We start from the raw sequence: 13,983 nt of genomic DNA, 5'->3' as shown, positions 1-13,983 counted from the left end.
CCACTAACCACAACCCTCTGAGCTCTATCTGTAAGCCAGTTCTCAATCCACCTCACTGTCCATTCATCTAAGCCACACTTCCTAAGCTTTCCTGTGGGGATGATGTGGGAGACAGTGTCGAAAGCCTTGCCAAAGTCAAGGTAGACAACATTCACTGCCCTCCCCTCATCCACCCATCTAGTTACTTTGTGATAGAAGGCTATCAGATTAGTCAGACATGACTTCCCCTTGGTGAATCCATGTTGACTACTTCTGATAATCTTCTTTTCATCCAGGACAACATCCAGTTGTCCCTAACATGGCTGGGAAGGGAAGAGAAGAACAAAGTAGGGAAAATGGCAAGTGTTCCTTTAGCATTTTCAGCACTTATAGAAATTAGGAATACAAAGCAAGCGCAGAGGAAAAGCCACCCTTCCTTTCATTCTTGAAGGGGCTGCTGTAGCGTCAAGCCAGCCCCGGTTCTTGTGCACCATAACACCACACTACAGGAGTATATGGGTGCTTCTCTAAACCAAGAAGTGACAGCCTCACAATTCACAACTAAACCCACCAACAGATTCTCTTCTAGCATGAAATTAAGGTGCAATATGAAGCTCTCGGGTTGAAGAATCAGGGGTCTCTGTGTACCAGTACATGCCTGAGAGCACCTTCCTTTCTAGGAGGCTCCCCACACTGGGCTGGGGTGCAAAGGAGGGGTATACCAGAACCTGCGCTGTACTTCTTCATGTTTAAGCTCCAAACAACACTGTATTGAACTTTGTCACCCGTTTTAGCTTAAGCCTCCCACTCAGCACTTCTTATTCAGGACTAGAAGATGTGATAAGCACACAGCATAACCTGCTTGTGGGAAAGAAAAAGGGTAAGACAACAACATAAATAAAAAAGAATCAAAGAAAGTGTAAGGTAGAAGAGACTAAGGAATTGACAAGAAACTAGAGGAACCTGGATAAAAATCAGGGAGGAGAAAGAGATTAGGAAAAAAAATATGAGCAAGGACAGTAAAATCAGACTGAATTTTTAACGCTTTGCACAATATTCCATATTAAAAAGTCTCACTTTGATAAAACTAGTTTATAGTGACAGTCCAATAACCTCTGAAATATGGCATTTACAGATGAAAGGGATTTATTGAAGCTCCTACTTGCAGTCCTAGTCAATTTTTTCTTTTTTTAAATTTCCCCTTCAGCCTTTAAAATGACTAGCGCTGGTACTTCCTCTCCTTCCTGTAGCTGTCTGCCGCAGGGTAATCCATCTCACCACCAACCTACGTGCACTATCGCTCATCCTGAATGTCTTTTCTTCTACACACTTTTACCCATTTCGACTCTGCCAAACTCTTCCTCTCATTTCTTACAACCTCTGTCCTAGGTATTGCTCTGCCAAACGACATGCCTTGAACCCGATTTATCTCTTTGTCAGTAAATCCCTAAAGCCCTTTACCATTTTAAGAAGCTTTTTGCACCCATTACAGAGGTGGCAGAAGTTGAACACAGCATGTAAGAGGTGTGGGTACTCTGGCACTGCTGAGCAGCAGTCTAGACACTTCTCTTTTCTACGACGTGACGTCTCTTGAGAAAACAGCTCAGTCAGGTACATAACCTCTTTTGAGACTGTCTGTCCATCTATCCCCTTCTGCTCCAGCCTACAGATCTTTCACACAGAAGATCCTAATGTGGGGTCAGGAAGACGGCAACGCTGCAGAAGAATTCACAAGCTGCCTCTAGACATGTGGGGCAGATCAAAAGCCCAGACAGGATGTGCTGGCAGCCCTCAGAGATGCATGGAACACAACATTGTTGTTTAAACAATGGCAAATGAATGCTGCCTAATACACACCTGCAGATCGGACTTTGAGAGATGGACTTTGGAGAGTACTACAGCAATTTTAATGGCTTCTTTGCTACTGCTGTGAGCCCTCCCCTTGTCATCTCTCCCCACATGATCCTGCTGGAGGTCCCGCCTCAGTTACAGAAAGCAAAAAAGCATCAAAGAGGAGATCCTGAAAGAGGCGGAGTTGAGAGAGTCAGCTGCAGTCTGGAGCACAGGAGAGGTGAGAACCTCTCTTTTGCCACCTGCTTTCATGGATGAAGAAACCTCTTGCAGACAGCTGGGGTCGCTGCACCAGCAAAAACCACCTTCAAAATGTTTGCCGGAGCTCCTATGTGCACATATAATAAGTCAGTTTCAATTCCTCGGTCATTTACTTACTTAACTTTGGCAGTCCTGCTCCTGGAGAGGCTGAACCACTTTGAAACATTTCTATTCTCAGACTTGGAAGAAAATGATGATGACACTTTTTCTAAATAGGACAAGTATATTCCTCCTCAGAGCCTCAAAAAAAGGCTAACAGGATTTTTAATAATGTCTTTTGTTAAAGAAATAGTGAAATGAGAGAAAGTATTACAGTCAGTAAAGTTGACTTTTTGGAAGATAAGAATACAGGTGGAACAGGACCTGTTTTGTCATCTTGCATCCATTATCACAGAGTTAAATTCTCACAGTAACTTCTGACACGCAACAAACAGGTGGCAAGATTTGTTAAAATATACTCAACCAACCTAGAGCTGATGCACAGTTATTTTTATATCAAGTGATTTTGCTCTTTCATGCCTTTTGTGCACAGCACATTAAAGGTACACTGTTGCTAAATAAATTAATCCTCTTCAGAATGGAACAGCTTAATTTTGAAGACATTTTAATATTAAACATCAATCATATATGGATCTTTGGGTGCGTTTTTTTTTCCCCCAAAGTGCATCCTACAAAATTTTCATCAACTTAGGACAAAAATAGATGTTGTGCCTTTCTTGCAGGAAGCTCAGACAGTGAGGCTATGCAGTCTGCCAAGACCACAGAGCAAGTCTGGCAGCATAAGGAAACCTGCCTGCCAATGCCAGACACAATGCAGCCAATCTACAAGACGACACCATCTACAGTGTGGTACTATAAATTGACTAATATTCTTGGTAGAGCTGCATGCTATAGCTTTACAGCTTTATTTGCAAAATTTTTTATTTCTGAAGCGAAGCTGTCATTTTGACATGAATTACTTGTTCAGCTTGTGCATGTTATTTCTAGTCCAACGTTTCCAAGTTCACTGTCACTGAAGAAAGCTCTTAGGAATCCAGGGTTATATTTGTCACAGCATTTGATCAGGTGAAGCCCACCTGAAATTTCAAGGCTGTACTGCCATAACAGTATGTCCATAATGAGTGTCTGACTCAGAGCTTCAGCCTAGCAAGCCTCCTCAGACCAGTCTGTTGTCGCTAAATTCAGCCAAAGGAGGGTCTCAGGTTGCACAACTGTTGGCAGCAGCTATCAACTAGATGGCTTAAAACTGAAACCTGTTTCAGTTTTCTACAAAATGGGCTGGAAGCCTTCATATAGAAAATTAAAGCTGAGATTCTTCCTCACTATTTTCTGCCTCTCGGTCCAAATTCTGCATGGCTTGCTGTCTGCTCAAATCTCACCCCAAACGGTTGGTGCTTTTCTGACCAAGTCTCTTTGGAAACCACATGGGCAACCACAGCACAGACACAGGGACCCACAAGCACAGGCTTAAGACAAAGGCTTCCTCAGATATTTTTAAGACCCTTCATTGCCCTAGATGGTGGAATACATGCATGAGGAAGCATATACGTCTCCAGTAAGACCAAAGGAAGGTTCATTTGACTCAAGGTGAAACCAACATAACTGTGGACTTGAAAAAGACTTAGTTTTAATCAAAAATTAAAAATACCAGTTTGCGAAGGCAAAACCATATAAAAGTTTCAAGTGCTGGCTAATGTAAGTACTATCCACAAAGCAGACACTCACACAGCAAACTAGGTATCAATATACAAGGGTAAAAAAGGTTACATGAACCCCCTTCCAGTTCTCATAATTAAGTTTTTCTGCTTATAGAGATTCTTTTGTATATCCAAGCAACAGATGAAGTATTTTAAGTTACTGTAAACTGACCACAAATTTCCTTGGTAGATTGAGAAAAGACAAGGGTTTTCATCTTGAAAATCCCATATAAGAGTCTTATATATTATTTGTTTCTCAAATCTATTGAGTTTCAGATTAGCCATAAATCAAAAGCCATTGGTGGCAAAAGAAAATCTTGTTTAGAGAACAAAAAGTAATAAAGTATCTGTATAGGGAAAATCCTTGCAGCGTGCAGCAAAATACACAGAAGACCAGCCTCAAATGTTTATTTGCAAGCTAAATAAAGAAATCCGTGTATGTGCATTCCCAGCAACAATAAAACCAGAGTTTTCCTCTTGTGCAGTATCTGCTCATTGGCTACTGTTACATTTCCTGTAAAATGAACTTTCACATTATCAGGTGATTGGTCTGGGATAGTTGCAGAAGACATTCCTGGGGTTTTACACCCAACTTAACGTGGTTTATATTGTGTCTGCATTTACAAAATAAGGCAATTTGATTCTACTCTGCCAGATACAACCGCTCCAACTCTGAACATTAGGCTCGCCAAAAGCATGGTTTCTTCCTTTGTAAATATATTTATAAAGCAGCCTGTTGACTGTTATACATGTGACAGCAGTTGCGCTTAATAGTCTTTTCTTACCTCCACAACCCCATGATGAATAGATGTGTACTGCTTCTTCTTCAGCATCACCAAAGTAATGACAATCACTGTTGCTATGACAACACCTCCCACCATTAGTCCAATGATGGCACCTTTATTTGAACCCACATCTTCAGCAAAGAACACCTACAAAAGAAAAATAAAGGAAGGTGCCTAATAAAAAGTTCACTCAGTATTTGGCTAACCTGTCCAGCTGCCACAGCAATATAAAGCCTATTGAAGTATCAGTAATTAAGCAGCATTGCATGTCACCCTAATTAGTCAAAACTAGATCACTATACCACAAAGCTCTCATAATTGGAGAAGAGCAATTTGGGAAATCTGTACTGCCTGTGGCGCAGCAGTGCTGTGGCTAAGGGGAAGACTCATCTCCATGTCTCTGCTTCATATGGGTCGTGGATAGTAGATGTTTTTTCTCTTGGGTAAGTCATTCAAGTTAATTGCAAAATGACTGATAAGCTTGTAGAGGAGTAAGCAGTGAGCATACAGATTTCTTTATTTTTAGAATGCTAATCATGAAAGTGTTCATAAATCTACATCGGTGCGGTTTGTTTGGACTATGTCTGTTGCATCTCTTCGATAAGGAGTGGTGAAGATCTGTAGGACAACAGTGAAACGTGCACACAACCAGCTGGGAGAAAACTCTCACACCAAAGAGACAACAGTCCAAAAACCAGGTGCATGCCGATTTAGGGCCCACCAAGGGATGGACCAAGATTTTGCAGGGTAAAGGGAGAATGAGTTATACCTGCATGACAACAATACTCATGTGAGACCTAGACAATGTAACAGTTGTGAAAAAACAGAGAAGATCCACTTGAATTATATATACTGATAAGACAAATCAGTGGACAGCAAGATGCTTTACTATGCATTTAATAAGATTGGCTTTTAGCAACAGAAGCAGGTATGAAAAGTGGGTGATTGTTTTCACTGTCCTGCTTTGTATTCAAGGAATATGCTGGATTATTTTACATCTATGCATACTTTACAAACTTTTTGTCCGCTTGTCAATAGCGGGCCTTTATTATTATTATTTTTAACCAAAATGGGCAAAAAGGATTAGAGAATAAATTACATTCACAGAATTGTAAGACTACCTCACTCTGAAAGACTAAATACTTTGACAAGTATTTAACAAAAATGCAGAGGGAAGCAGGAAACCAGCTGAGAATTATAATGAGCTGTATAACATTTGCACTCTAAGAAACACAGTCTTCCTCAGAGAGGTATTAAAGCATGCAATATAAATATTTATATTGTTCCTAGTCATAAGCAAGAAATGTGTTTAAACAAAGTTAAGAATTGACTAGAAAGTACACACAATGGACAGTGTTGGCATAAAATCATGTGAAGTAATAATTTCTTCTGTCAGTTTTACCTGCCCAGGCCTGAAATTCTGTTACCATACTATTTTGGAGCACTGTGAAATGCCCCAGCTAATATACAAGTGCAACAGAAGGAGGCCTTAGGCAGTCTGAGCCATGAAAATCAACTTAATGTACAGCTAAAACGTGAACACCCATAAGGGGGAAAATAACTGCAATTTCAGCTCAATTCAGACGTTTGTGTGTAAAATACAATGCACAGCTGAATTCAAAGCAATATCCTAAAGAGACTGTTTCAGTAAATCCTACCAGGGCACAGGAGAAGGAAAACACAGATGAAAGTATTTTCTGCTTACTGCTTTTGAATTAAAGCTAATGGAGAAGGGCATCAGCTAGGATATGGCATGTGGTAAACACGCGATGCTCTGTAAGGCATCAGTCCAGCACCTTCTCAGCAATATCGGACTCTTAAGCTCAGTCTCAATTGAAAAGATAACCTAGAGGACAGCTTACTAATTTCTAAATAATAGTTGTACCTATTACTAAGAATTATGGCATAAAATGCTTTAAAAAGCTGGAAAGGTTCTATTTTAAGCATCACACAGACTACCCATATGCAGAGATTGCACTGCTTTCCCTATCAGGCACCACAGTAAGGGTAGTTTCCAGCACCAAGCAGCCACTTAAACATTAAAGATTTCTGCTGGGAAGCGCATGTGACACAGGATCAATAACGCCTGTGTCTAAAACACATTCCTGCAAGTTCCTTCCCTTCAGTAAACTCGCACTGGTTTATTCCATCAGGATGTTTAACCCATCTGAGCTAAGCATGTCAGAATTTCCCAAATTAGTGCTAATGCATTTTGGATTAGCTCATCAAACTGGGAATTCTCAGTTCTCGGCATCAAAGAGATGGCAGAATATCTTTTCATGCAGTGATTGCCTAGTTCAAATGCAAATTTGAGTCCCATGTTAATTTTAATTTTCAGCACTACTTAGCTTTAAGAATATATTAAGAAAAAAAGCTTTCAAGTTTAATATCAGGATATTGAATGTCACGGAACTGAAATCTCATCATGTAATATACCTTTACAAAAGAGGAAGCAGAAAAGGTTTATAGTCAACACTGCTGCATGGGTTCTTCATTACTTATTAAGGGAATGAAAAAAGCTTTTAGGAGATGCTTGTTCTTACTTACATTGCTTTTGGCTGTTATTTTTGTGTTCATAAGCAGCATCGTTCAAATGGGGAACAAAATTTTGCTCCTACCTGCCCTTTACCTGTTAATAATTTAATATATCTTAAGGAACAAAACACAGATACAACCAAGTACAAATAAAAATTAAGGCCAGTAGAGAATCTCCTCTTAACCCAGGCAGGCTACCTTGTGAAAGATTATGCTCCATGGAGTTCAGCCTCCTTAATGCACCACCTCCATCTGTTTTGACAGAAAAGGAATTTATTCCTGAAATGGCATCATTCTATTTCTTGCTGCACCATGCTGCATGTCTCCATCAAACTTTTTTTTAAAATTTTTTAAACTTACTTCGCATTTTCCTTCCTCTGCATCCCTTCTCTTTAGTTATATGACTGTGACAGATGGACTCTGGGACAAGTATTGCCCATATGACCACATTCAGTGACATGGCAGTGCAAGGGCAGGAACCGTCAGAATTTCCTCGTGTGAGAATTCATGGCTTTCTATCCTCTCTGCTGAAATTATTCCAGGTTTACTCTTATTAAAGAGAGAACCAGAAAAATCATAGTCTGTTCATGTGAAAGCTTTTTGTTGGCACTTTCAGTATCCACATCACTCAGGGAAACATGGCCATAATTGACCCACTAGTTCAAGATTGAATCAGCAACTCAAAACACTCGTGTGGAAAGCATTGTTTGTTCACTCACCAGCTTTTGATGATGAACTTCGTATCCTGAGTCATGCCGGAACTCCGCATCCATCTTCACTTCAGATATCTCTTCTGTTTTAACATTGGTCAACCCGGAACCTGCATTGCACCGCAATGACAATTCATTAAAGTCATCGACTCAATTGTGCTCTGCTTACCTCCACCATTACATGAGCAGAAGGCAATGGTATCATTCACGCGGAGGTGCGACGCAACGTGAAAGGGAACTGGGAGGAATGTGAGGTTCATCTAATGTTTCAGTCCCACTGAGGTGACACAGAATGAGCTGGTAAAATTTCTCCTCTGTTAAAAGTTCCTTAATCCACTGCATCTATGCTGGTACAAGCTTCAAAGGCTTTCAGTGTGAAACACCACAAGAACTAAGCTGTGAGGGACCAACAGCAGACTCCTGAATTGGCTCACAGGATGCAGACAGATCTGCTCCAACAGCCTCTTTAGCAATGTCAAGAAAATTTGGTGTTTATGCTGAAGTCTTCCTCCTCCCTAAGCTCAGGCTGCTGTGAGGAAAAAACACATACCCGTGGTGTGAGGTGGGGAACCCCAGATATTATATTTTCTTGCTTCCTGTGAGTCTGTACCTTTTGCACAAACATGCACAAATAAGGGTAATTAAAATGTTCGTGAAGTTCTTATTTGGTTTCAGATTTCAGAGTGCTCAGAATTAATATGATTCAAGTCTTGACTTCTGCCTGAGAGATGATAACTGTCCTCCTTGATTAGAAACATACTGTAAAGCAAGTAAGCAAAGCTTGTGGTGATTTTAATTGGAGATAGTTCGCAGTCCTGTTCGCCCCCTTTGGGTGCAAAGCGGAGATGCTGCACTTGTCTAACTGGAAAGAAGGCCAGGATTTCCTCCCAGATAACAGCCTTAGGACAATGAGCCAGACTTACAACAGCTAAGCAGTGCATCCTATATGTGTATCTATGAATGTTTTGTCCTGACAAACTGGCTCCGGCTTATAGAGAACATATGGTTATTCATGGAGCTGGTTATTTTCCTTCTCAGCACTGACTGACTGATATTTATATTTCTTGGAGGTACAAACACTGCAGAAACATGGTGTTTATGAGAAGTTATTTCCTCACCCTATCTAATGTGACAAGAACAAACTGGTTCATATTCATTGTCTATATTTATTTGAGCATTTTATCACTTCAGCTCCTCTTTCCAAGCCTTCATTCTGATTCTTAGTATTTTGGGCTGACCTTAAGCTCCGATGCAGAGGAAGAACCTCTTCTAAAATTCTCAACGCTACTGACTGTTCTTGTCCTCCACCGTCTCTCTGGACTCTCAATAAATTCTTGAAGGCTTCCATGTGCCAATGAGCTCCACAGTCTAAAGTAGCACTCAATGCAAGAATTACTGCCCTTTTATTGCCATTGAATGTGCAATTTCTTTTTTCTTTAAATGCTGATTTATTTTTGCATTATGAATCATCAAGGACAGACCTTCCCAAGAATTTCTCTGGGATGTACAGACAATTCCATTCTAAGATTCTGATCTTTCTTTTCACAGTAAATCATGTAAAGGAGAGAACAAGAATCATCTTCATGCAGTAAAGTATTTATGGTTATTTTCTTCAAGAGTCTGACTGCCCCATGAATTCTACCTTAGTGTCTTCTTTTTAAGGAATAAAGCACAAAAAGATCTCAAACTTCTTTATTAAGCATCTCATTTTTGATGCCACGTTACAGTACTGACACAAGTATATTATGACATTTATATAAGAGAGATCATTTCTAAATGCAAGAACCATAAAGTACCTAAGGAATTGCAGTGTGAAAACAAACCATGACGTTCAGTCAATGAAATGCAGGAGGAAATTGAGATGAAGGAAATAACACCCAAAAAGAGGTTCAACTTTCTATCCTTGAAGCAGCTATGGTTGGTTTTCCCAACTAAAATAAGAATACAATTTATTCTCCTTTGTGCATCATCTCAAAATAGCCCCCACACCTGCATCAATGGAAAGCAAGGAAAATGAGAACGTGTATCTGGCACAGAGATGCTTCTTCAACTGCCCTGCCTTTTTGTTTTTAGGATTAAAAGAGGAAGGCGAAAAACTCAACAATGGAATCTATGTGCTTCACATAGATTAAATAGCTGCGGGGAAGGGGCTTTCCCAGGACCTGGGTTCGGGGCCCACAGCTGTAGCGGCTGAAGAGACAGCTGCCTCCCAGCTGCTTGCCACTGTCCATGGCCACACCTGCTGCCCCTTAGACACGATGGAAAAAGCACCGTGTGGAAACTTCCCCAATGCAAGGGCTTGGGGAATTGCACGACCCTGCTGCTGCAGCTGGCAAATTCACTGAAGCTGTAATTAGAACATATCCAATACATATATGAGATACATCCATGAAGGATCAACTTGTCTTTTGTTGAGGGAAGTCCTGCCTCCCAAACCTTGTAGCGGTCACTGGAAGAGTTAGGAAGCACACGGGAAACAGTGATTTGTCTTGGAGTGAATCTGGATTTCCCAAAAGCCTTTGAGAAGGTCCCCGATTGAAGCTCTGGCAGGAGCTAAGATGGCAATGATTAAGAGGGAAAGTCCTACATGACTTTTCATAACTGATTAAAAGATAGGAAATGAAGTTGTAAATACACAGCCATTTTTTCACAATGGAGGAAGGTTACCAGCAGGGTCCCACAAGGATCTGTGCTGTGCTTTTTGTAAAGTGATCTGGATAAGGGAGTGAATAGTGACATGACAACGTTTATTGACAAAAATTAAAAGGAAAAAGAGGATAGTCAAAATAAAACCAGCTGCAAGGAACTGCAGAAGGATATTACAAATTCCGAGTGCACAATAAAAGGGAAATGGTATTCAATGCTGATATAATGTAAAGCGGTGCTCACGGGGATAACGCAGCCCTAACTATACATACACAACAATAGGCTCTAAATTAGCTCTGTTCCACCCAGGACAGAGACCTTGTCGTCACTGTGGATAACTCTCTGTGGGCAGTTGACTCAGAAGCAGTCAAAAAGGCAAAGCGAAAGCTAGGAGTAATTATGAAGGAATAGAGAAAAAAAAGAAAACATTGTTACACCACTGTATAAATGATGTCTCCTCATTTTAAATCTGGCTGTCCATTCTGGTAACTCCACCTCAAACGGAGGCAGAAGAACTAGAAAAGATACAATGCAGGGAGACACAGACTATCACTGGTACGGAATGGTTTCTGTACAAGAAGGACTAGACAAATCGGGAGTCTTCAAACTGGAAGAGACAACCGAGGGGAAACACTACAGAGATCTATATGACTGTGAAGGACAAGAAGAAATTCCACAGAAAACGGTTATTCATTATTTCTCCTAAGAAAGTACAGGACACCAACATGGCTATGACACAGCAGATTAAAAACTCACAGAAGAAAGTGTGTGTATATGTATAATTTGGCACAATGCAAAATTGGACTGCGGAACTCATTGGCACAAATCATGAGGATGTTCAAAATACAAATGATCAAATGCAAAGAAGAAAGGTTCATCCAGGGTTACACTAAATACAACGGTGAAAATACAATTTCAAGTTCTGGAAGTCTGTCAAATGTTGGCTGCCAAAAGCTCTGCGGATGTGCCAGGGGTATAAGGCAGAGGCGAAGCCTGGAAGTATCCTGTACGCGCCACTGCTAGAGGCAGGATAATGGGCTTGGGTACTTCTGCTCTTGGGCTCTGACCACTCTCAGTGAAAGCAAGCTATGATAGCTTAGACTGTGAGTCTTTGTTAGCTTCAGTTAAACAGAGCCAAATGCCGCAGGCAGAAGTTACACAGCATTTCAGGGGGCACAACAAGTCAGGAGCCTTCACATCAGTGAGTGACAACAAAGGGTGGCAAGTTCATCAATAGCTTCAGCTGCTGGAAAAACGCAGGCTTCCCTAAAGCCACATTTCTTTGAGGGTTCCCCTCCCTCCTCCCATTCCCAAACAGTAACACTGGAACCATACTTCCGGCATGCAGCAGGTTGAACAATCTTTTGCCTTGAGATCAAGCAGAATTTTTTTGCTTTGGGCCACGTGACCAAGGTCTGGTGGTCTACTTGGCCTTATTTACCAATCCACAAAAATGCCATGGGATCTGAGCACAAAGTAGGACCAGATATTAGGAAGTTAAGGCTGTTAGACTCACTAAAACTTGTCTTTGGCAGCTAGCACAGGAAAAAAGTCAGACACGGAAAAATCTTCTGTTGCACTAACAAACCTGATAGCAATTTTTTCCTTCCTCCTATCTCCCTTAAAAGAGAGGAAAAGTGAGGAAAGAGACTTTTAAAAGTACGACTAGGGTAAACTGGCGGACTTCTGCAAATAATTGATTATATAGTAAGAGAAGTACGACTCTGCACTAGAATCAATTGAACACCTGGTATGAGACAAAAATATATATGGGGTTACATATGCCTTTCCACCCTGTTACATTATAGAATCTAGATTTTCTATTTAACAGACTTCTCTTTATTTTCAGTTCATTCACTTTCCTGTCCTGGTAACTACATACTTAGACCTACATGCTAAAATCAAACATTTATTTTTCAAAGGAAATAACTGAAGAAGGAAAAAACTAACTGGTGAGGAAAAAAAGAGTCTTTCTAAAACTTTTATCAGAGGTGTGTGAATCAGGTAAGATGCAAACAGCCAAGGGCTACCTAATACCACTCTATTCTTGCTCCAAAGACAAGCATATGAAGAAAAGTTAAACATGTGACAAGACCTTTAATTCTGACAGAAAATGATTTTTTTTCACTACCAAGTCTAAAATACACAACCCAAACACATAAGAGCCAATGTAAAAGAAGGAAAGTGAGAGCAACAGCCTTACTGCAAATTCACAAATAACGATAATTATTAGTGCTTTTTTTTCTGAATTACATACTACCTTTAGGGAGTTACATTCCTAATTACTTCAGTTTAAAAATGCTACAATTCAGCTGGTAAATATATTAATTTGCAACTCCTTAGAAAAACTGACAAAATTATTCAGCCATCAAAACCACGGGCTTAAAAGCATCTAGTAAAATCCAACAAAATGAGCTATGATGGACTTTTAATTGCACTGCTGTTAATTAGTAATGTTAACTGCTTTTATACATGTATGTGTACACATGCACGTGCACACACACACATATCCAAACATCAAAAAGAGCAGCGTATGCAAACCTTATTGTTCCTTGCCTTTAAAGGGGAGGGAGGGGGGAATCATAAGGAGTTAAAAGTACTCACATGAAATAAAACCCAAGTAGCTGTTTTGGGGAACACTTTATTCTCACACAGATGAGCTTTTGCATTTGTGTAAATATATATTTAGGCTTTAAGAAGAGCAAGAAAAAGGATACAACGGATTCCACCAAGGATGCAATTAGGTGTACGTTACCTACTACACTGCTTGTAATTGCTTCATCTACTGGTTAAATAACAGCCTAGCAAGATTTTGTTCTGCAAGGACCTGAAACAGTATTAGCTGTGCCAGTGGTCTTCCAGTCACTTTGAGTTAAAAATTAAACCTCCAAGTGAAGCACAGTTGAAACTACCAGACCTGGGTGGTCTCTGCATAGAGAAACCCAAAAGTAGCATGTTTAGGCAGCAGATGTAATGACTGTGTTCTGGAACACACGTAACTCCATGTCCATGAACTACATTTGAGTAATGGCAAGCACAAGATAAGGTTTGTTGAATCAAGGCCTGTTACAAGTGTAGTAAACAGCTTTATCTGCATAAAGCTTCATCTAAAATAAAAAGGAAGGATGGAAAGGAATGCAGCATTTGAACAATTACCCAGGTAGACAGCTGCATGTTCAAACTAGAAGTTCAACTATTACTTCCATGTAACTCTATGACTTTGCGCATGTCATTTCATTTTGAAATGAAAGAAGAGTAATGAAGATTATGTACTCACTTACAAAGATTAAAATGAAGATTATATACTCACTTTTGTAAGGAAAAATAAAATATCTTTGAGGAGTAAGTACTTTTAAGACTGCACGGAACTAAAACTGTCTGGTCTCTCCTTGGAAGTTAGTAAAATGGTTCATAGATGACTACAGGGCTCTCAAATGGAGAAAGCAGAAAATAAATGCAAAAAAGAATGTTACTTTTTTAAAAAAATAATCTAATTGGAACTTAGAATGAAATAATTAT

At 40.0% G+C, this 13,983-nt stretch overlaps 1 protein-coding gene across 6 annotated transcripts in view; it reads right to left on the bottom strand.

The window, feature by feature from the left end:
* The window catches only part of APP (amyloid beta (A4) precursor protein), a 188,062-nt gene that overhangs the window by 5,225 nt on the left and 168,854 nt on the right, over positions 1-13,983 (bottom strand). For all 6 annotated transcript variants that reach the window (XM_009894907.1, XM_009894905.1, XM_009894906.1 and 3 more), the window contains 2 exons: positions 7,828-7,928; positions 4,574-4,720 (listed from right to left, as the gene is read on the bottom strand). In XM_009894907.1, coding sequence (XP_009893209.1) covers positions 4,574-4,720; positions 7,828-7,928 — 248 coding nt within the window. The remainder of the gene's footprint in view (positions 1-4,573; positions 4,721-7,827; positions 7,929-13,983) is intronic.

This window comes from Charadrius vociferus, unplaced genomic scaffold (genome assembly GCF_000708025.1).
Source record: "Charadrius vociferus isolate BGI_N301 unplaced genomic scaffold, ASM70802v2 scaffold201, whole genome shotgun sequence".
Lineage (NCBI taxonomy): Eukaryota > Metazoa > Chordata > Aves > Charadriiformes > Charadriidae > Charadrius > Charadrius vociferus.
The sequence above is the reverse complement of the archived record's forward strand: the minus strand, read 5'-3'. Positions and strand labels throughout refer to the sequence as shown.